Source organism: Marmota marmota, unplaced genomic scaffold (assembly GCF_001458135.2).
Source record: "Marmota marmota marmota unplaced genomic scaffold, marMar, whole genome shotgun sequence".
Classification (NCBI taxonomy): domain Eukaryota; kingdom Metazoa; phylum Chordata; class Mammalia; order Rodentia; family Sciuridae; genus Marmota; species Marmota marmota.
Window position 1 is genome coordinate 2343820 of NW_025999942.1, and position 23561 is coordinate 2367380.

General features: G+C 39.3%; 1 protein-coding gene across 5 annotated transcripts in view; it reads right to left on the reverse strand.

Moving 5' to 3' along the window:
* Positions 1 to 23561, reverse strand: part of Tnfrsf19 (TNF receptor superfamily member 19) — a 94102-nt gene that overhangs the window by 30539 nt on the left and 40002 nt on the right. For all 5 annotated transcript variants that reach the window (XM_048801277.1, XM_015498708.2, XM_048801276.1 and 2 more), the window contains one exon: positions 17710 to 17795. In XM_048801277.1, coding sequence (XP_048657234.1) covers positions 17710 to 17795 — 86 coding nt within the window. The remainder of the gene's footprint in view (positions 1 to 17709; positions 17796 to 23561) is intronic.

Here is a 23561-nt window from a genome sequence, read left to right on the forward strand (position 1 = left end):
AACAGTTCACATATTAAAGCGGTATGTGCACGAACCTGATTTTACTAAGTGAGAAGTAAACTAGCAAACACGCATTCGGAAGAACTGACTTGAAGTTTTGGTGAGGCCTCTGGTGGAGGCAGATCCTGAAGTGGTGCTTAATTGATCAATTTAAGCACTTTGTTTTTGAGGGATCACAGATGAAATTTTTGAAAGGATTCAGATGGCTCAAAGTACATGCAAATTAAATCACCACATTGTATCTCACAAATATGTACAATTAACAGCAATTTTAAAAAAATAACAAGCAGGATTTAGATGGAAGCCTCCCTCAAAATGGGCTGCATGCAAATGAGCAGACCATCAGTCCTTTCCCTTCTCTCTTCTCCTGGCTTTAAAACTTATCAGAAGGTGCTGCACACTCTAATGTGTAAACAATTTTGCAGTCAACAATCGGGGTTCAAATCCTGGGTTTGCCATTTACAAGCAAATGTTAACCTCTTGTCTCAGTTTCTTTATTTGTAAAACCAGAAGTGACAGTACCTGCCTTAATAGGATTTTTGTGAGAACAAATTGCGTGGTACATGGCACATAGTCAAACTTTCCTAAGAGTAGGCCATGCATCTCCTATTATTATTTGGAATCAGATATTATGCTATGTCAGGATCTAGATTGTCTCTTAACTGAAGCCATCTATACAGTAGGTGGGTGGCTGAGCAAATTGATGGAATAAATTACATACAACTGATTGTTCCTGCATGTGTCCTCACATCCCTAGAGCATGGGAAAGTTAAAAAGGAAAGATAATGATAAAAACAAACCCAAATAGTTTTCTCTGGAAGTTTACATTTTTTTTTTTTTACAAAAGACTTAGATGCTACTATTTTTACCTAAAAATCTCAAAGGGCATTACCACAATGATCTCTTAATTGGTAACATTTAGCAACAGTTAGCAAACACAAAACAATCCTCAAAGAATATTGTGAATAAAATGGTAAAGCCAGTACTAAGAAAACCCTTTAGAAGAAAAAAATTTGTGGTAGGCAAGTAAGAGAATTTTAAATATTATTTATCAGTTACAGAGATAGCTCTCGCAATGCTGTGCTGAGGCAAACCCTGACAAATCCTTAAAGGAATGCGCATGGTTAAGGTTCTCACTCCAGAGCTGAGGAAGACCAGCTATAGCACCTGTACCTACTTTTCCTGATAACACTTCTTCAGAGTACTACATCTGCATGATTGAGATGCACACTGGTACTATTATGACTTGGTATCATGACTAAGTATTATGACTTAGTATTATGACTTCTGTGGCAATTTCAAAATCTGTTCCAAAGGTTTTTATTGAGTATTGTTGGTGTTAAAATTTAGACAGATTGATTCTTTCTTCTCTAGCTGCTTGAGCACTAAGACCATGGCTTTGTTAAGTCTGGTCTGAAGCTACCCATCTACATATCTTAAATTTGGCCTAAAGGTCTCCTCATACACCTGAATTGCTCCCTAACTTGAGATGTAAAAGACTATAACGGGTTAGTCTAAATGAGACAGACATGTAGATAAGACAGGCAGGAGCTATAACCTCTTTCATTTTCTGGACCTCACTTCCTTTTCTGTGGCTATAAATATAACTTGTCCATGTGGCTGGGCAGAGCTATCTAAACCAGTTTTGGTAATGACTGCTGCCAGATTCTGGAACAGCAAATAAAGCCAATTAAGAACATAACAATTAGATTTGTTATAATTTTGTTTTTTAATGGTTTAGATTTAACTATAAAGGGTAGAAACGAAAACCAATGTTAAGCAAAAATATCACCACATATTTAAATCACACGACAAAAGGGAACATGGAAGGAAAAGGGATTGATAGAAATGAGCCTGAAAGGGAAAGAGAAAAAAATCTACATTTTCTTCCATAGGTACATGTTTGTCCAGGTCTGCTGTCAATATTCAAAGGGTCTCCTGTTACTAACAAGGATGGCAGTAGAAAAGAGAAGTTCCAGGAGCACATGCTAATTTTCTTTGAAGACAAGTCGGTTGGACTTAGTTCAGTCACAAGAGGGGATTGGTGACACTCAGATGAACATCTGTGACATTCTGAATGACCAACATGGAGAGAGAGATTCTTACACTTGAGAGGAAGAGGATGAAAGGGAGAAGGAAGACCAGAAGATCACCTGGCTCTCCATAGCATTTCTAGCCCCAGATATAAACCGACCCATGAAAATCACATCCAATGTTGGTGATATTCCAGCCAATTCTACCTTCACTCCTTGCCTTTACCTTTTAATTTTTACCTGGAGAGAATCTCTCTCCCTCAAAGCTGGATACACTTAGTAGTCAAGGAAGTTGGTGATAGCATTTATTTGTCAATAAGCTGGCAGGATGAGGTAGAAATGTGGGTTTCTAATTATTCTGATGAAAATAACCTGCTGTTTTCTGACTTGTATTACTAATCTGCTTGGTTACTAATAGTGATTTGAAAACTAAGCCAGAAGGGTCCAGGGCTCTACTTGGTGCGGGCTTGGTTCCTTGTTCAATGGAGATGGTCTTTTCCATGCAAACCTCCTCCAACCACATAAACAGCCTCCATGTGTTTTAATAGTCCCTCGGGCAGCCAAACTCCTTTCTTTTTTGATAGCGTCACACAGAACTCTCCTCACTGCTCCATTCCTCAGCACCCAAGTGTGTTAGTCATATGAAAACATCATCTAAAACTGTGAAGTAAACTGATGGTACTCAACAACATAAGCACAAATCACTGTGCTTGTGCCAATATAAGTTTTTTTTTTTTTTTTTTTTGGCTGCTGTTGTTCCTAAGCTGAAAACCACACTATCATAATTCATTCTGACTGCAGTAATAAGTTCTTTGTATTTTGATTTCTGGAAAATTAAGATTTTAGCATATCCACTAAACCCTGCAGTATATACTTCTTTAGAAATTGTTTTTCCAGTCCCCTTCCCGGAGGTTGCTTCTCCTTCCTCCCACAGCTGCTTTAGTTCTTGTTTCCCTTTTCCCCTCTCAAATGCATGGTCTCCTACCTGACCTATGTCCTGCCAGCTCAGGGCACACAGACCACTTCCCTACTTGGCAGACTGGCCACAGAAGTCTGCTTGGCTCACACCACACTTTAATGTCTGTGAAGCCACCTAAGAAACAAGCAGAAAACAGGGATTCTGAGGTGTCACCCTTCATGGTTTGCTCCCAACACTGGTGGGAGACACCACGAGCAAAGGGGTGGCACCTGGGAGAAGAACAGAAGGAGTATGATCTGCGCAAGTGTCCCAGCAACACCTGTCATGACTAGTTACTGAGTCACTGTTAGCTTTATTATCAACAGAAAGTGGTAAGGATGTTTAAATTTTTCTTTAAATTTGACTGGATTTTATTTATTAGTATAAAATGTGAATGCTTCTATCCAGAAAATGAAAAGTAATGGTCCTTGTAAGGGATTGAGCTGAACAGATCTGATTTCTTCTTCTTTTTTTTTTAAAGAGAGAGAGAGAGAGAGAGAATTTTTTAATATTTATTTCTTAGTTTTCGGCGGACACAACATCTTTGTATGTGGTGCTGAGGATCGAACCCGGGTCGTATGCATGCCAGGCGAGCATGCTACCGCTTGAGCCACATCCCCAGCCCCTGATTTCTTCTTAACAAGACAAAAGAACATTATAGATGAACGAGATAAAAATATAGTTTTCCAGTCTTTGAGATGTAGACAGTATCTAACACTAGCAGAAATGTGATCATGAGACTGCAATAAAACTAAAGGAAAACAGCATGAAGGGATCCTCAGCAGCCCAGGGACAGAATGGGGCAAGTGTGAAGAAGGAAGGGCTGAGAGTGTAGCTCAGTGGCAGAGCACTTGCCTAGCGCACACATGGCCCTGGGCTCAATCCCTAGCACTGCAAAAAAAAAAAGTCAGAACGATTGAGAGGTCCTTGGTGGATGCATGCAGGATGTGGCTGGCAAGTGGCAGCATTCTGAAGTTTAACCATGAAACAGAGATACATTATCACAAGGGAAGAAAATCTAAGGTAGGGACTTGGCTGCTGGAAGACTGAAGGTCATAATAATAGAGACCTAGTAAATAATTTAATAGAATTTAGTCCTTACAATTCTCAATCTTTAACATTAAACAGGGATGAGAGGTGGGAGGGAAAGGGAGAGAGAAGGGAAATTGCATGGAAATGGAAGGAGACCCTCATTGTTATACAAAATTACATATAAGAGGAAATGAGGGGAAAGGGAAAAGAACAAGAGAGAGAAATGAATGACAGTAGAGGGGGTAGAGAGAGAAGATGGGAGGGGAGGGGAGGGGAGGGGGGATAGTAGAGGATAGGAAAGGCAGCAGAACACAACAGACACTAGTATGGCACTATGTAAAATCGTGGATGTGTAACCGATGTGATTCTGCAATCTGTATACGGGGTAAAAATGGGAGTTCATAATCCACTTGAATCAAATGTATGAAATATGATATGTCAAGAGCTTTGTAATGTTTTGAACAAAGGTTGCAAGGTCCTTAGGCTACAGCATGCCCATCTTAGCCTGGCCTTCTCCACAGATGAGGTAAAATAGACAAGGCCATACTTTCATAGGGACATGGAGTCAGGGAAAATGTGGAATCTAAACCAAAGCAGTTTTCCCCACCAATGTTCTACTGGGTGTGAGTTATAAATCCTATTTTATAAAAAAAAAACAAAAAACAAGTCTCAATCTTGCTTCCAGATGATTTAGCCTAGAGATCTGTTTCCCACTGGGGTTGTATAGGCCCAATATTATCATGCATGTCTTTGAGGTGGGAAAGGAGGAAAAAAGGAAAGACAGAAAAAGCAGTTACCACAGGAGAGTGGCTGGCCAGGCAGGGAGGTGAACTGTGGGCCATCATCGCCCACAGTTCTGACTCCATGATTGACTGAAGACATTTACCACCATGCCCTGTTCAAAGAAAGTCTGTTATGCCAGGAGCGAGTTCATTACTTGAGATTCCTCTTTGGCACTTGGTGGATTCTAAGTATAACTGTTTTGTACTTTAATTACTATAAATGCCATAATTAACACTGAAAAAAAGTATAAGCCACAAAATGGCAACAGATTGTCTACAGTCTTTCTCTGCAAAGACAATAAAGTTAAAAGAAATTTCCCTGCTTTCAAGAATGTTTTTCTTCTTTTTATTATCTCACCGACCTATAAGGTCTTGTTGTGTTTATTTGACTGATGAAACAATGAAGCTTTTAAACTTCTACACCAAGAAACAGAAAAGACACCATAAAAGAAACACATCATTATGGCCTTGAACATCTGTGCTGAGGGCTAGCAGGCTCAAAAATAGTTGTGCTTCAATTGGGACTAAGACAGGATTGCCATCTGGGAATTGGAACAAAGACACAAAACTTGGGTCTCTGCCCTCCCTGTTCAGAGCAAGGAATCTCCTTAACTCTTTGAGTGCCAGACTCCATATGAAACCCTGACTCCATGTCCCTATGAAAGTATGGCCTTGTCTATTTTACCTCATCTGTGGAGAAGACCAGGCTAAGATGGGCATGCTGTAGCCTAAGGACCTTGCATCCTGCAATCTCAGGTTCCCTGTTATTAGTAAAGTGGATAATTCTTATTTACCTTACTGCAGTATTTAAAGAAGTAATCTCCTGTGAAATTATTCTCAGATGATGAAACTCAAATTATTTCTACCCATTAACTTCCAACTAAGAAAAACTGTGTATATGTGCACAATTTAACCAGACTGATTTGGTCTGGTTTGTGAAAAGAGAAATGTAGATTAGACAGTATTTCATGCTAACTCCAATTCCAGCAAAATTGTTACTGCTTATTGATTGATAATTTTACAATTAACAGGACTTAAAGGAAAGAGCAAAAGACTCTGGGTTAGACCAGACAGACTACACTTTTCTTAAGATTTGGAACATGAAACTGATTTAGGAATTCAACCCATCTTTTGTTGCCTCTTACAATTATTAGAGTCTTCTGGTACATGAAGAAAGAGAGACACAAAAATTAAATTATTTATCTGAAAATTAAGTGTTAGGACCAGGGCTCAAAATCAAGTTTTCTTCACAGTGAAGATTAAATGAGCCAATCCATGAAAGACATCAAATACATACCAGTTTGCATTAGTCTTGAGATGATCAAATGTGGTCATTATGCAAAACTACCAATTTTAGTTCCAATTGGGGTTAGAGATTAGCGAGAACACCCCCTGATTTGATTTTAGTTTTAGACCTTTATCTGTGTCCCTGGGGCCTAAAATAATAGACAGCACTTATGATGATGCAAAATCTTATGGTATGATGTAAAATCTTGTTAATCTCTTCCAAATGTGTTTCTTGCCTTGGTTTAGGAAAAAAAAAAAATCAACCAAATGTTATTCCATGATTTTCACTGACCTCACAAGGAGCCAAAAAACCCCACAATTGTCCTTTGGTATCTTTGGGGGATCAATCTCAGATATCCCCTCTTCACTTGGATTCCAGAGTCCAAGGATGCTCAAGTCCCTTATAAAGATGGCTAAGTTTTCATATATAACCTGCATCCTTGTATACTTAAATCATTTTAGATATCTCAATATCTAATAAAATATAAATAGTTGAGTATTGTTTAGGGAATGATGACAAGAAAAGGTGTCTGTATATGTTCAGTGCAGATGTATTTCTTCTAATATTTTCATCGTTTGTTGAATCTGCAAATGTGAACTCTTAGATATGGAAAGCCAACTGTATAACCAATATGTTATTTAAAAATAACATAGTTAAAGCAATCAAATAGAATATATTTAAGATAAATTAAATAAATTGCAATGATTAAATTAATTAAACTAATAATCAACTCTTGAGAAAGGGGTGGAAAACCTGTTCCTCAAAGTGCATGCATTCATCATATCTGCTGTAAATATTCTACTTAACTAGAATATTAAGTTTCTGCTTTCTCTCTCATTCCCTGGAAGCCTATTCTCAATGGCAGCCATTCCTGTAGTGAACATCTCCCAGCTCACAAGAGTCTCTTGGATGGTCTACCAGATCTACACCCCACTCCATCCACTGCACACACTGGACTCCAGCCTGTTGAGCGGGCCATTCCCCTGCCCCTCCTTTAGGCCCTGACCAAAGCCCACCTTAGTTAGGCCTTTCCTCAACACCTTATCATAAATTACATCTCCTCTCTGGATCATTTCAACTCCCTGAGGACAAGAAATTTAGTGTGTGGTTTTCACCTGGGATTCCTAGTGCCTTCATCTGTGCTTGGGATATTATCACTGAAGGAGAGGGCAGCTGAGCTACCCAACACAGGGGAGATGTCTTTACAAAGCACTTTGCATTCCTGCACTCAAAAGGTATTCCTTGACGTGCTTCCTGAGTTGAACAGTCAAATAGTAAGATTTTTAAAATAATTTTTTTCTCGTTTTAAGAAAAGCAAGTCTTCTAGCAAGCTCTTCAGGAATTATTAATTTTCAATGATATTTTTAAAAGTTCAATACTGGAGATTTTGCAGAAAGTCATGTAAAGACAAAATTTTATACCATAACCCTTAGGTCTCTTGATGGAAAAATGAGACATGGTTAGAACATGATAATACATACATGCATGAATTTTAAAATAGTGTGAGAATAAAAAGATGTCTAAATAACATCCTGAAGATAGTTCATAAAGAGAACCTCTCCGAGGCCACTCCAGGAAAGATAATGCTTAAAAGGCATCACTTTCCTTTTGGAGTTGACAGAAGTATCCTGTGTCTTCATCAGGAACAATCATTAGCAAAATGTATAACACATCTGTCAAAACTCACTTAAAATAGATGCATCCTCTTGTATGGAAGTTATGTCTCAGAAAACTTACGTTGAAAGAGTTTTAAAAAAAATCACTTCCTCCCTTTTTAAATGATAATTGTGTGAGCCCACAGGGGACAGAGTTGTCTCCTGCACATGCCACCTCAAGAGAATTAAATGCCCCAGAACTGATCTCTGAGCTTAATCTTTGGAGTATTTCCACTGCAGGGTTGGCATCAACTGTTAGACTGTTTTTCTCCATAATCTCACATTTATTTATTTTTAGCATTTACTGGGTACACTCACAAGTCACTGGTCCATTTGTAAAAGTCCACAACTTAGTGAAAGAGGCCTGCTGGACTTTATATTTTTTTAGATAAACTTCACTTAATCTAAAATTCACTTAATTTATCGATACCCTTTAACAAACCACAACCTGTTTCTTCATGTGTAAATATTTAAACCAGCTCACCAGCTTTAAATGCCTAAAAAAGACCGAGGATAAGAGCTAAAGAAGTTGGATTTATTGGTGACTGGGTAATAGGCAACTGGGACAATTCTCAGAGGGCCTGATCAAAGTCTTCTTTCTCCTGAGCCTTTGGGCCTCCCAGACAGTCTCAGGCAAACAGGGACCCTCAGCACCAGCTCCTGCCAGGTTCAAGGGGTGCTGTGAATTTAGTCACATTATTTATTTTTTCTCTTTTTTTCACTGATAACAGACAAAGTTAATGGCTTATGAATATTTGGCAGTTTTATACTGGGAGAAAAGAATAAATGCAGAGCACATAAGTTTAAGAAACTTTAAAAAAGAATTTTCTGTTTTGTTGTAACTTTAATGAAACTGGAGCTTGGGAAAGACATTTGGAAGATATGTGTTGGAAATAGCCAAATAATCATACAAAGCAATTATGTTGACGATGCACTTTTTCTCTGAAGACGTCAGGATGTGTAAACTGCCCAGCCAGTGTTTTCAACATCCCAGAAAATGAGAAGCATGCTTTAACAAATTTTCAGCATATTTTTAACAACAATTGTTGACCATGATAAGCAGATAAGCTTAAAAAAAAAGATTGATCATTTTCAAGAGATATCATTCTGAAATGAATTGCAACAGCCTTCTTAAAAAGACTTTAGCTGGGTGGGGGCAGATAACTCAGTTGTGGAGCACTTTCTGAGGATTCCCAGCCCCACAAGGAAAAAAAAAAATCTTCCACGAATGTAATTTGATCATCCTCTCCGCCCTTTTTTGGGGTCCAGAATAATAATGAGAACTATAATTATCATACTGAGAGGCATTAGAGAGAAACCTCAGGGGTCAGTCATTAGGATAAGGAGGTCTGTTTGTTCTATACTAAATGTCACAAAATTACAGAGTGTTTTGGGTTCTTGTGGCTGCTTTTTTGGTAAAAACTGACTCCTCCCTACTTGACTGCAGGCTGCCCTTTCATTTCCTCTTGCATCCATCTCTCTGCCTCTAGGAGTTTCTTCCTCTCTTACAGTTCCCTCTACCACGGCTGGTTTGGTACAGCGATGCTTGCAATAAACAAACAAACAAAACAAACAAATAAATAAAATGGATTCTAAGGGAGGGCTTACAAGGTGTTTTCTCAACACAGAGCCAAAGTGTTGGGACTTCACAGGGACAACTGGTTGATTTTTGTGTTGTCAGCTGGGTTTCCGCATAAGCAACCTTTACCACTATTTCAAACTGTTTTCAATAAAATAATGACATCACATAATAACACCAAACAAGAAAGAGACAGGTTAAAGAAAAGCACTTCACTACAGAAAGTGGAAAGAAAGGCAGAAAGAGCAATCCTATTTAAAGCAACCAATGAACGGATGAGTACAGGAAGGAATCCCTGCTTCAAATGTCAGAGGGCATGGCTGGCTTTCTAATCTGTATTCCAAAAGCTAGGGGCTGTTTTGTCTGTGCTAAATTTCCTTTGATCTCATTGTTTTATCTTTCTTATCCTACACGTTCTGGTTAGCAGGATTGCAGGAGGTAGATATTTGTTTAAAATGGGCAGGATAATAATGATACAACCAGAGATATGAAAAATTGTGCTCTATATATTTAATAAAAATTGTAATGCATTCTGCTATCATATATAAATTTTAGAAATACAATATTATGTTAACCTCAAAAAATAAAATAAAATGGGCAGGAGCACTCATCGTTTCTGAAGCAACCCCCACAGCCAGGTACCACAAGCAGCACCCCTGCCAGCAATCCCCTGGCTGGACATTCAGGAGTCTTGGTCTGAGGACCATAAACTACTTCAAAACCCTCAGTAAACTGAGCCCTTCATTAGGACTCTGTGGACCCATAATGCAGAGACTCCAGTAAGTGCTCTGGAAAATCAGGCCATCAAGTATTAGCAAACTCATCAGAAAAACTGATGCAGAAACAAAAGTAAAATCATACCTACATATAATAAAAATCACATGCTGTTTCCAGAAAGTGATTTTGGATCCTATATATTCCCTTCTGTATCCCATTATATAGTCATTTTCTCTGATCAGATTCAAGTGTTTTAAGTCCCTAGGAATTATGAGTACTAGGTGCTGGGAGGGTACCAGGAACTGGTTTCTTAACCTCAGGGTTAGGAAGTAAAATATTCAGGAAAAAGCTGAGGTCAATTTGGAATTTGCCACAAGGAACTTGCTGCTTCTCCTCTTCCCATGCCTCTGCCTCCCCTCCCTTCTCTTAAAGAAAACCTGAAACCCATATTGGCATTGATTTCAAAAGACTCACACTTCATGTCCTCTTAAATTTGTTTTTGTTTTCTTTAAAAGAGGTGTTTGCCAGGCATTCTTACTACAAATATCTAGGCATTGCATGTTAAGAAATTAAAAATAGGAGTGTCTTTGGACATTAATAGACTTGTGGGCATCAATCTGTCAGTCCATAAATGACTGCCTCATCCTGCCTGCATCCTGCCCTCACTGCTGAATGGCAATGTGTGTACTGGAGACAGCCTTAAAAGTCAGCTCAGTGCAAATACCTCTATGACACATTATTCAATACAGCCTTTAAAATAATGCTTATGAGTAATACGTGAAAAACTATAACCAAAGTGGGAAAAAGATAAAAATAGCACATATATATATATATATATATATATATATATACACACACACACACACACACACACACACACACACATATATATATACATATATACACACACACATATATATTTATGCTAGGATTGAACCCAAGGCCTCACAAATGCTATGCAGGTGCTCTACCATTAAGCCTTTACATCTACATTTAAAAAATTAATTTAGAAAGAAAAACCTCAAAATGCTGTATGTTTTTTTGCTGTATTTTGTTAACACTGAGAATGTTTAATTTAGGGGAATATTGCTGTTCCCCAACCTTTTTTTCTATTAAGCAGGGCTGGGGTTGTAGCTCAGTAGTAGAGGGCTTGCCTAGCATGGGTGAAGCCCTAGCTTCGATCTTCAGTACCACATAAAATCAAATAAATAAAATAAAGTTTAAATTTTAAAAAAACTTTTAAAAAGTTATCTTTAATGAGCAAATATTTCTTTAGAAAGTTCATTTAAAAGTTCAGTTTGAAATTACTTGCATTTGTTATATAAGAAGACACTTTAAATTTCCTTTGGAAAATAATCATCTTTTAATAATGTGATTTATTACCTAATGGTACAAGGAACTGTTTTCTGTGTACCGAGCCACGTAAAATTCCTAAACAGTTACAGGTCAACATAGCTCCTGCTTTTTTTTTTCTCCCATGCAGTGATTTATCTGATCTCTATCTCTTTGGAATCACGTGGCTTGTTTTACAAAGCCCTTGAGAACAAAGCAAACATCTAGGTTAAATACACTTAAATAAAGTCGTCCTCTGGTGAAAACCACTTTGAATTTTTTTCAAAACCATTTGTTCCAACCACAGTATTTGCTCCAAATTAAGTAAACATTGCTCAAAGAAATCGAACAAAATCTGCATTTCTTCCTTATCAGACCCAAGGCAGGATATAGTTCTAAAATTTCACATGTGTTTTTCTCTATTTCTCCTGAATGTTCCAAATGGGTGCACATTGTTAGGATCAGAAGATTCAGTAAGAGCAAAGCCTGCAGTTGTTATTTCTATACACAGTGTGCCTTTTATTTATCTCCAAGTTACAGTAATGCCACACTGATCACCCCTGTGCTCCCTGCCCACAGTCATCATCACTAACTGATGCTATCAGTGACCTGATGAAGGAGTTATGGGTGGACTGACTGATTACCATCACTAATCCATCATTATTTCAGGAGCAGGGGCTTCGTGCTCATCCGTGAGTAGTGGGGCTTGGAGCCTCAGGAATGGACTACAAAGGAAATGAACTAGCTGAAGGTAGGTGTCCTCAGCCAGTCTAGCCATGAGAGCTTTCTAAATGCCAAACTCCATGGTGGCCCCTTTAAGTATCATTCCCTGGTTACCCACCAGCAGAGGTGAAGCACCAGCAAGGCAGACATCAAAGTCTATGCATCATGGGTTCCTCGCAGGAGGGGACACCAACCAGGCACCCTCCAAACAGCACACCTGGTGGGGCAGGCCCAGGGGAGGGAGGGCAGGTGAGTTCACTGTGGAACAAGGCAGGCCAGCATGTAGACAGGCCCAGCTGCTCTTCTGGCTGGTATTATGTTATAGTTCACCTAGTTCTATCTCAAATTTATAGACATGGCATTATCATCTCCATTTTCTAGGGAGCAAACAGAAATTCCAAGAAGGGAGAGGGTCTGCCTGAGCTTATGCTACAGTACAATACAGAGCCAAGATGCGAATCTGAACCCTCGGCCTCAGCCTCCAGAGTAGCTGGGACTCCAGGAACCTGCCATTGGCCCTGATTTTAGATATTGTCGATTGCACATTTAAGCTGTAGAGAACATATTTATGATCTGACGGCTGAATTCTCCTCAACTTCCCATCATACCATTTCCTGTTGAGTGGGGTTGGAGCCAGGCAATGCCAGTCTCGCTGCTTTTCTTTGAACCACATCTCCTGGACAGTCCTGGGCTTCTTCATCAAGATAGCAGCTTCTCCAAACACCAAGAGAGAAGAGCTAAGCAATCATTAAGAGCCCAAAGGAGTAAGCCAGGAAGTCAACCCTGCCAGAGCCAGACACTGTTCAAGGCAGTCACATGATCTCAGTTAGCACTTACCTTAACAGGTATCACTCCATTTAATAGGGGAAGAAATCTACCCCTAGGGGAATTTTGTCACTTCCCAAAATTATACCAGCCATCAACAGGTATGGAATCAGGGTGGCCCTTGGACAGGTGACAGAAACTTGGGAAGTTTTCAGCCTTGCATTTTCTATTGTTGCTTAGTTCGTCTCAGATATTGCATAAATATAAGAAAATGTACTTGCATTCATTTAAAGTTATATTCATGCTATTAGATGGCCATCCTCTTTAAAGAGGCTTGGATGTCTTGGGGCAAATTCAGACAACCTCATAGCAGAAGCCCCTAGAAATGTCTTAGGAGAAGCAAACTAATGCCACACTTTGACCACAGTCTTCAGTGGGACTTTTGACACTCTATTTTACTGATCCAACAGCTCCTCCCCACTCTGTGCTGAGAACCTCTAACATCTGTGCTCTTCCAGCTTCGGAGTTCCTTGGCTCCTGCCTTACTCCTGTCTGTCTCTGTGAGGCAGAACCCTCCACACTCCTGCCATGGAATGAAGAAGCCCATCATGGTGGGTTGGCCAACCCACCTCCTGTGCTTGGATCCTCCTCCATCCACCTGGTCACACTCTAATTGTCTCATATGAAATCCTCAATTTCAAAAGAAAGAAAGAAAGAAATCCTCAATCGTCAAATAGAACCGTCCCTCCAATCTTCAAACATGCAGATGTATCTCTTACCTAAAAACTGAGACAGTCGTGCACAACATAACAACGTTTTGGTCAATGACATAATGTGATGGCAGTGATCTCACAAGATGATATCATCTACTGACAACACAGGGTCTGAGTTCATGTAAGCATACCCTATGATATCCACACAGCAATGGAATTGCCTAATGATTCGTTTCTCAGAACAAGTCCCATTGTTAAATGACATAAAACTGCGAAATTAAAAAGCCCGGCATCACCCACACAGCTCTTTCACCCATCACCCTGTTTGCTTCTTCACAGGCAAACATCTGGAATGGGTGGTCTACGGTGGCCATCTCCATTCCATTCCTGATGTTAGCTTCTAATTTCATCATGATCTTGCTCTGTTTCCACTACTCACTGCAGGGCTCTTATTGATGACATCAAAGACCTCAGGGCTTCCAAGTCCAGAGGACATTTCTAGTGTTCACTGACTTCTCTATCCAAAGTGTCAGGGCATGCTTCACTCTTCCTTTTGGTCCTTCTGTTTAGTCTCCTATTGTGTTTCCTCTCCTCAGGATGATCCTTTCAATCATGACTCAAAAGCTACTGTTCAGGAAAGCCATGCCGACCCCACCACACCATTGCTCATTACACAGACATTCTTAGAGCACTGTGCACGGTGCCAGGAAGGGGACCCATCATTGTCACGTTTTGCATTTGCATGTGGGGTTTGGGTATACTGTTTAATTCAGAGTCAGTATTTATTTGACTACTCCCCCACTAGACTGTAAGCTCTGCAAAGAGGAAGGGCTCTGCTTGTTCCCCACGTGTGGCTGGCAGTCAGCAGCCATTCAAGTGCAGTCAGCTATTGCTTAATGACAGGGATATGTTCTAAGAATGCTTTATTAGGGGCCAGGTGTGGTGGCACTGTAATCCCATTAGCTCAGGAGGCTGAGGCAGGAGGATTGTGAGTTCAAAGCCAGCCTCAGCAACATATTGAGGTCCTAAGCAACTCAGTGAGACCTTGTCTCTAAATCAAATATAAAAAGGGCTGGTGGATGTGGCTCAGTGGTTAAGCGCCCGGGATCAATCCCAAGTACCAAAAAACAAACAAACAAAAAAAAACTTTATTAGGCAATTGTGTCACTGTGTGAAAAACATAGAGTAAATTATTTACTTACACAAACCTAGAGTTACAGCCTTCTACACACCAGGGCTATATGGTATAACATATTGCTTCTTGCCTACAACTGTACAGTGTGCTACTGTACTAAATACTGTAGGTGACTGTAACACATGGTATTCGTGTATCTAAACATAGAAAATGTACAGCAAAAATATGAGGCAACAGAAATTTTTCAGCTCTGCTATAATCCTCTGGGACCACTGCAGGGTCCTTCACAGAGTCACAGGGTCCATTACTGAGTCCATCACTGAGTGTAACATTAGGTGGTGCATGACTATTTCTACAGGTCACCAAGAAAGGTCCTGCCTCACAGGATGATGAAACGTGAACAGGCAAGTACAGAGCAAAGTGGGCTGTTAGAAGCATGAAAAAGAACTAGAGGACATAAGTGGTTGTGCTGACGACAGGGCCCCACACAGCGTGCAGAACCTCCAATTGTAGGGAAGCTATGACCCTCAGGGCCACCTAGGACTGACTCCTGGGTTCCAGGAAGGCCCAGCTTCTTCATTACCCCGTGCATCCCTGAAAAAAATCCCCATTCCTTGGGAAAGCATGGGAGTCATCCCTTTCCTACAGCCATGAGTCTCAACGATACAGGAACTCCTCAGGGGAAATCACCAAGAAGCAGCCTTTGTGGATGAGTTGAAAAGCCCGAAGTAGAAGAAATGAAAACATAAGGCGCCTTGCACAATTTCCTCCAAAGACTTCAAGATGTCCTTTGAGGAGATTATTTGCATTCTGGAATCATTCCCAAGAACAGAGCCAAAGGCAGCAAGCTTTCTTTTCCAGAGATAAGAATTACCGTACTAAAGAGGACCAGACTGTCTTACTTTGTGGTTTGAAAGGTCCTTCACTGTGCACACTGTATTTTTTACTTTGACAAATGATTTATTTTTCTTTGCTTTCTAAAGAATTTCACACATGGAGAATATCTATCTATCTATCTATCTATCTATCTATCTATCTATCTATCTATGTTAGACTAATTTTCTTTTCAAAATTACACCTTTTAAGGGCTTCATAAGACATGAAAAGATGCATGTGGCCCATGTTCAAAGGCTAATTTGTGACATCTAAGCTTAGCCAAAGCCTCAAAGGCAAAATGTTCCAAAGTTTCAAACTTTTTACTAGATTATATTACATTTAAACCAAATACCGTAAAGGGGGGGGACCTTTAATACTAATTAACTCTAAGCTGGGCAATATTGATTACTTCTCTGAGTGTCTGCATGATGGTTTGGGTTGAACTTGCTTCTTAACTTAAATCACAGATGATTGAGCCCTGGGCATGCCCAGCTTGCTGAGTTGTAACTGGCAAAAGGACATGTCCTTTATGGGCTGTGCAACTGCATAAAGAACACCTCTCAGAATCCCTATATAATGGATTTCTAGAGTTTTTGTTAACTGGCAAACATTAAAGCAAACAACATAAGAAAAGTCAACATGCAGGACAGGTCATATAGTTTGATGTTTTTTGTAGGGAGACACAGAGCCTGGTAGAAAGAGCCCAATATTTGGTGTTAAGCATAGTTGGGTTGGAATACTGTCTCTGCCATGTACCAGCCAACATGGAAAACTATTAACATCTCTGGATCCATATTCTCACTGGCAAATTGGGGCTGATGATAGAATTTATTGAGAAGAGTAAGTCAAACAAATAAGCAAAGCACCTGTACTGTGACTGACAACTAACAGGCATTCAGTACTGCATTTGTTCACTGCAGTGAACTGGTGGATGTTTACATATTATCAAAATGATGGTCAATACAGATTTTCTATAAAAATTAGAGTGTTCCACTCCCCCCACCTCGCTCCCACTTTCTATCACTTCAAGTGAGGAATGGAGAGTAATGCATTCTGGTTCATAATTCACATGATAATATGAAATGCAAAATTCCATGGCATTCTTGGAAAGAGAAATAACACTAATGCCCTTATCCAATGATGCAATAACTTTCAACTCTTTTGGAGGGAACTTTCTTTGTAGAAAGAAGGAAAAGGACTGGCTCCATGTATTAGGCATTGTGTCACAACAGTGCTCCCTAGAAAGGCTTGTGCCACCTATGCTCCTGCATCCTCTTGCCTGGACTTAGCTGATTCTGGGTTACGTGAATAACAGCACTTCAAAAGCCCTGCTCTGACACAGAGGAGCGTCCCCTGGATCCTCAGGGGAGCCCACTTGCTGCCTTCTCCCCTTTGCCAGCATCCTCAGGTTTTCACTGGCCGGGTTTAGAATTAAGAGGAGTGACCTGTTACTCTTCTTCCTATTCCAAATCAATATGGTTGATAACTTGTAACAAATGCCTTTTATAGCTAAGGAAATATAGGGTCAAAAAGATTAACTCATGTTAATATGAAGAGGAAAACATACCATTGTCTCATTAATGGTTATATCCTTGGCATACAGTAAGACCTCTCTTCTCATTTATTTGTTAAGTTAGGGAATAAACCAAGTGAACTAGGAGTCCACCTAATGATACGCTAATGAGGGCAGGGGATTCACAGACAGGACTGTCTTTGGAAAGGCAGACACCACCACATGATCATGTCTGGGGACTAAGAAAGGAAAACCCAGGAATGCATGGGGCCACAGCACAAAGACATTTAGCATTAGGGTCTGGACCACCTAGTTAATTGGAGTTGCCTGCATTATGTATCTAAATGAAAGATAAGAATTGAATGGAGCACAGCAGCAGCAAAATGTCTGCATTTCACTTTGAGATTCAAATCAATGGCAGTTTAAAGACTGAGACACACAACAAAGACGCTTTATGTCCTGCTAGGAGTGGGATAAAAGAATCCTATGAGCCCCATGGTAGAGATAGATTTGGCTCCTTTTGCCAATTGAAGAAAGGTTTAAGAAATAAAAACTTTGTAAAAGGCCCACTGCCCCTGCCTTGGCTTGACTTGACCGTGTTCACTCACAGTGTGGTTCGTAGGGAGGAGGGGGATCTCCACAAGGCACACACTCCATGTCTTGAAAGCCAACAAGTTTAGTCTTCCTATAAAATCTGGAAGAGAAAGGAAAATAATCCTTGTTAGCACTGTCATCTATGCCCACATTTGCAGCCAACAAAATTTACATCACACCTGTGCTGCAGTCTCCATTACCAGTTCTGTGGTTAAAAAAAAAAAAAGTATGCAAAGCCTTCCTTACAACAGTGTCTTAGAGAAGGACATCTAGAGCCTTCCTGGGCAGGCAGCTGACACTTAATAATTACCTACTCCATTATATCATAGATTCGTCTCAGTCCATTCCTTTCCTATATTGGGGTTAGAGTACTAGTGAGGGAATATGAAGTCAGTGCTCTTTGGCATTTCTATTGTAAATTGAACTAGAAAACTTTATAAATAAAGTGCTAGTTTTTAACATTTGATATGCAAGGACCAAAATGCCACGCAAACCCTAAAAACAATGGAAAAATGTAGAGAGATACTTATACATCCTGACGTGGGATTTTCTAGGCACGATAAGAAATCAAAGTGGAAGAGATTGACAGCTTTGAATAAAAGATAAACAAATGAAATAAAGTAAAATAAAATCAAACAAAAACTTTTTTTCTAAATTTTTATTTTATTTATTTATTTATTTTAAACTGGGAATTGAACTCAGGGGCACTTTACCACGGAGCTACATCCCCTCAATAAAAACTTGAAGCTGGGTAGGTATAGTGGCACATGCTTATAATCCCAGTGGCTTTAGGCTGAGGCAGGAGGATCACGAGTTCAACGCTAGCCTTAGCAAAGGCAAGATGCTAGGCAACTCAGCGAGACTCTGTCTCTAAATAAAATTCAAAACAGGACTGGGGATGTGGCTCAATGTTTGAGTGCCCCTGAGTTCAATCCCTGGTACCCAACCCCCTGCAAAAAAAAAAAAAAAAAAAACCCCAAAACTTGAAGACATCTGAAGGGCAAAAATAAAGCATCATCAACATAGATACCAGGTAACAAAGTTGAAAATTATCCTAATTATAGTATTATCTGTAACTTAAGTCTGTAAGGGAAAACTTAATCATTAGAGTAAAAGTGACACTACAATTGAAAAACAGGCAAAGAACATTCATCCCAAAAGAGCATAAACTTAACAAGGTTAAGATTTTGTAAATAAAATAATTCCAGCAATTTAAGTAGCTGAGACAGAAGGAAGACAATTCCAAGGCCAGGCTCAGCAACTTAGTGAGACCATGTCTCAAAATAAAAAATAAAAAAGGACTGGGGATGTAGCTTGGCGGTAAAGCACCCCTGGGTTCAGTCCGCAGTAATAACGACAATGACAAAAACCCTAAAAAGCTCTATGCAATTAAAAATTTTTTAAATCCAATATTTAAATGCTTAAATTCATTACTAATCAAGTAAATGTGAGTTGAAGGGAAAATATAACATTTTTACTTAAAAACTGGTGCAGTGTTGGTATAATCAAAGGCAAATAGGTACACTTCAAGGGGCAATGTAAATTGTGACTTTTAAGAGGGAAATTTAGAAATATATCATCAAACTCAATAAAAGAGTTTACCTAGTATTCTCATTCTTAGAAATATATTCTAAAAAGATAATCAACTGGGCAAAGGTGCATGTGCACCAATAGAATCACCGAAGCATTGTTTATGGGGGTGGGAGTGAACTAAGTACAATTCCAATGCCTACCAGTGCAAATAACCCACCAAGGTAGATCCAAGGCAATGGAGTAGAAAGTTGCTTTTAGAAATGATAGTGTGGATTTTTTTTTTTAATTCACAAAGTATGATTAAGTAAAAAAGAAGAGAAGTGCACATAATTTTATTTTGTACAAATATGAACTTTCAGTAAATCCACTGAGATTATTAACCAACACATGTGAAAATAAAAAATTTGTGTACACATTTGCGTTTTAAAAATGTTTAAAAGAGTGTAATACACTAAACAGTAGTAGTAGCTATTTCTAGATGGTAGAAATTCATGTGACTTTTCTTTTTTCTAGACATATAACTTCCAACTTTTCTATGGACAAAAATAGTGATATAAATCAAGTCTAAAAAAAACAGGTCAGATGCAATTATTTTGTGAAATTTTATAATGTACAAATACATCTGTATAATTTAAGGTTGAAGCAAAATTTGTCCTTGAAACTAGGTAAATCATTTCAAATTTTCAGATAACACTCAATAATTGCTCAACCTTCCATTTTCATTTGACTATGAAAATCTGTCTAAATGATATTATAATATAGTGACTTCCCATCTGATTTTAATGAAATTATTCATTTTGGAATTTATCAAGTAAAAATAAAAAGGAACAAAGTCAGAGGACTCACATTTCCTGCTCTTAAAACACATCACAAAGATAAAATAGTCAAAACAGTGTGGTGCTGACATAAAGACAGATTAACAGACCCATGGAATAAAAAGGAAAGCCCAGAAATAAACCCTTGCATATGGTCAATGGATCTAGACGAGGATGCTGAGACTGCTCAGGGAGGAGAGGAGAGTCCCTGCAAGAAATGGTGCTGGGAAAGTGGACAAAAGAGTGAACCTGATGGTTGATATTACAGTGGATGGGGTAGAGAGAGAAGATGGGAGGGGAGGGAGGGGGGATGGTAGAGGATAGGAAAGGTAGCAGAATACAACAGTTACTAATAGGGCATTATGTAAAAATGTGGATGTGTAACCGATGTGATTCTGCAATCTGTATTTGGGGTAAAATTGGGAGTTCACAACCAACTTGAATCTAATGTATGAAATATGATATGTCAAGAGCTTTATAATGTTTTGAACAACCAATAAAAAAATAATTAAAAAAATAAAAGAAAAAAAAATAAAAAAATAAATAAATAAAAGGTGGATGAAATGCAAAAAAAAAAAAAAAAAAAAGAGTGAACCTGAACTCTCATCTTACATCACATAAAAAATTAACTCAAAATGGGCTAAAAGACCCAAAAGTAAGACTTAAAACTATAAAACTCTGAATATCCTCTACTGTCATGTACAGCCAAAAAGAATAAATAAAAAAATCTTAAAAACCTACAAAACTCGGAGAAGAAAACAGGGGCAGCTTCATGCCATTTGATTAGGCAATACTTGTTTTGCATGACCCCAAAAGCACAGGGAGCAAAAACTGACAAAACCACATCAAACTTAAGACCTCTGCACACCAAAGGACCTGCCAACGGGGTGAAGACGACCTGTGGAATGGGAGGAAATATTTGCAGATCCTGTATCTGTTAAGAGGTTGATATCCAAAACAGATAGAGACTACAACTTTATGGCAACCAAAATCAAATAACCTGATTTAAAAAGTGGGCTAAGGACTTTCTGCAAAGATGATATACGCCTGATCAACAAGCCCAGGAAAAGATGCTCACGTCACTAGTCATCCGGGAACTGCGAATCAAAACCACACTGAGTTATCACTTCACATTCATTAGGATGGCTGCTGTCAAAAACAAAACAAAACAAAACAACAATAAGAAAATAACAAGTATTGGAGAGGGTGGAGAAACTGGAAGTCTCTGTACTGTTGGTGGGACTGTAAAATGATGTAGCCACTGTGAAAAACCCTATGGCAGTTCCTCAAAATATTAAAAATAGAACTACCATATAACCCAGTAGGCCGATATCAGGGAATAAACCCCAAAGAATTCAAAGCCAAGTCTTAAATATTTGCACATGTGTTCATCGGACCATTATTCTCAATAGCCAAGCGGTGGAAGAAATTCGAACATCCATTGACAAAGAAGTAGGTAAACAAAACATGCTGTATGCTACAAAGGAATATTATTAACCTGTAAAAAGGAAGTGGATCCTATCACATGCTGTAAGAGGGATGAAACTTGAAGACATTATGCTAAGTGAAACAGGCCACAGTCTCTCGCATGCTAAGCTCATGCAAGCTCTACGCCTGAGCTACACTACCCTGGTCCCTTACTTTCTCTTTATTTTGTGGAGAGTGCCATGGTTTGGGAACAGAGAAACATTTGCAACTTCATTTTCTGGCCAAGGGACACAGGTCACAATTTTCAAAAATGAAATGAAATGAAAGGAAACAGAGATATTATACAAGACGTCTGGTTAAACAGGTTTCTAAAGCTCAACGTTAACTCTTACTCTTGGCTTTCAGGGTGATAATGCCAAAAGGCAAAAGAAAACCACGTTGGATTTTACCTAATCACTGTTTGATGAAAAGTGGTATATTGTAGACCATTAATTCTTCAATCAATAAACAGATTTCTGCATGGAGATGATGTAATTCCCAGCTCTGGTTTTATTTTTTATTTATTTATTTTTTCATTAATTTTTTATTTATGTATGACAGTGGAATGCATTATAATTCTTATTACACATATACAGCACAATTTTTCATATCTCTGGTTGTACACAAAGTATATTCATATCAATTTGTGTCTTCATACATGTACTTTGGATAATAATGTCCATCACATTCCACCACCATCTCTAACCCCATGCCCCCTCTCTTCCCCTTCCACCCCTCTGCCATATCTAGAGTTCCTCTATTCCTATAATGGCCTTTCTTAACTCCAGGTCAAATGCAGTTACTGTCCTATAAATTATAATCAAGTCAGAGTGGAATTTTCTTTAGTACATAAGTCAGATGCTGAAGAAGACTGTTCTCTCCTACAGTCTTGGCTTCATACTGTGGCTAAATGACAATACAAATTGTTCGGATAGGAGTCCAGACCTCACACAGTGTCATGGTCCCTGGAGACCCACCTGGTAACAGCAGTGGGATCTGGGCAAGAGGATGCAAAATGGCCCAAGGGGATTCCACAGCTTTCAGGGCAGATGGGGTGGGGCGGGTAGGTGAGGGTTCCAGGGCAGAGTGGATGCAGGGCACGGAATGAACAGAGACAGTAATTGTGATGAACCATACTCCTTGTAAGACCTCCCAGTGAAATTGGACTTGGGCTTAATTAAACATGGGGCTCAGTAGTGCAGGTGAACCCCAGTCCCTCCAGTGACACGCTGTATGACTTTGGGCAAGTCATTTGTCCACTCTCAGCATCAGTTTCCTCCCTTTTAAAGAGGGGATGTTATTAACTCCTACTTTACAGAGTGGTTTTGGTGATTAAATAAACTGCTTAGCACAAAGTAAGTGCTCAATAAATGTTTGCTGCCATGTTACTGGAAGAAGGGAAGAGCTGGCAGGAGGCAGGCATTACTTCAGAACTGAGTTCCAGTTTCCCTCATAAGTGGTATGGGGTCATGAGAGGCCCCTTGGCTACACTCCAAAAAAAAAAAAAAAACAACTTCACAATGCCTTTGTTGGCCCCCAAGTCACGACTGGGCCATCATGTCCAGTATTTATTTAGTGCTTACTAAGACCAGGAGCTGTGTTAGGCACTTTACATGCATTATCTTTTAATCCTCCCACCAATGCATCGGGTTGTTCTGAATATCAGGTGACAATTTTACAGGGGAGAAGAAGGGATGTTGGAGAAGTTAAGTAGCTAGCTGGTCTGAAACTATTGAACAGTCTAGGAACAAGAGGACTGGCTTTCTCTTAACACTCCAAGGGCATTGAGGAGAGACAATTTTCATAACAGCAGGTGTCCCGCAGGGCTTGAGCCTCTGGGCAGCAGCAGTTCTTTATTACAGTGAGGCTGAGGCTGCAGAGGGCAAATGGCACTAGAAATAACAATGCCCCTTATGTGTGACCTTGACATCACTTTTCTGGAAGCAATAGGCATTTTACTTGTTTTCTATTTGCCTAAGTTTTCCTGTTGGAAAAAACGGGTTTCAACTATTTGCCTTCTTCACATAAATATAGTCAACTAGAAGAGTACT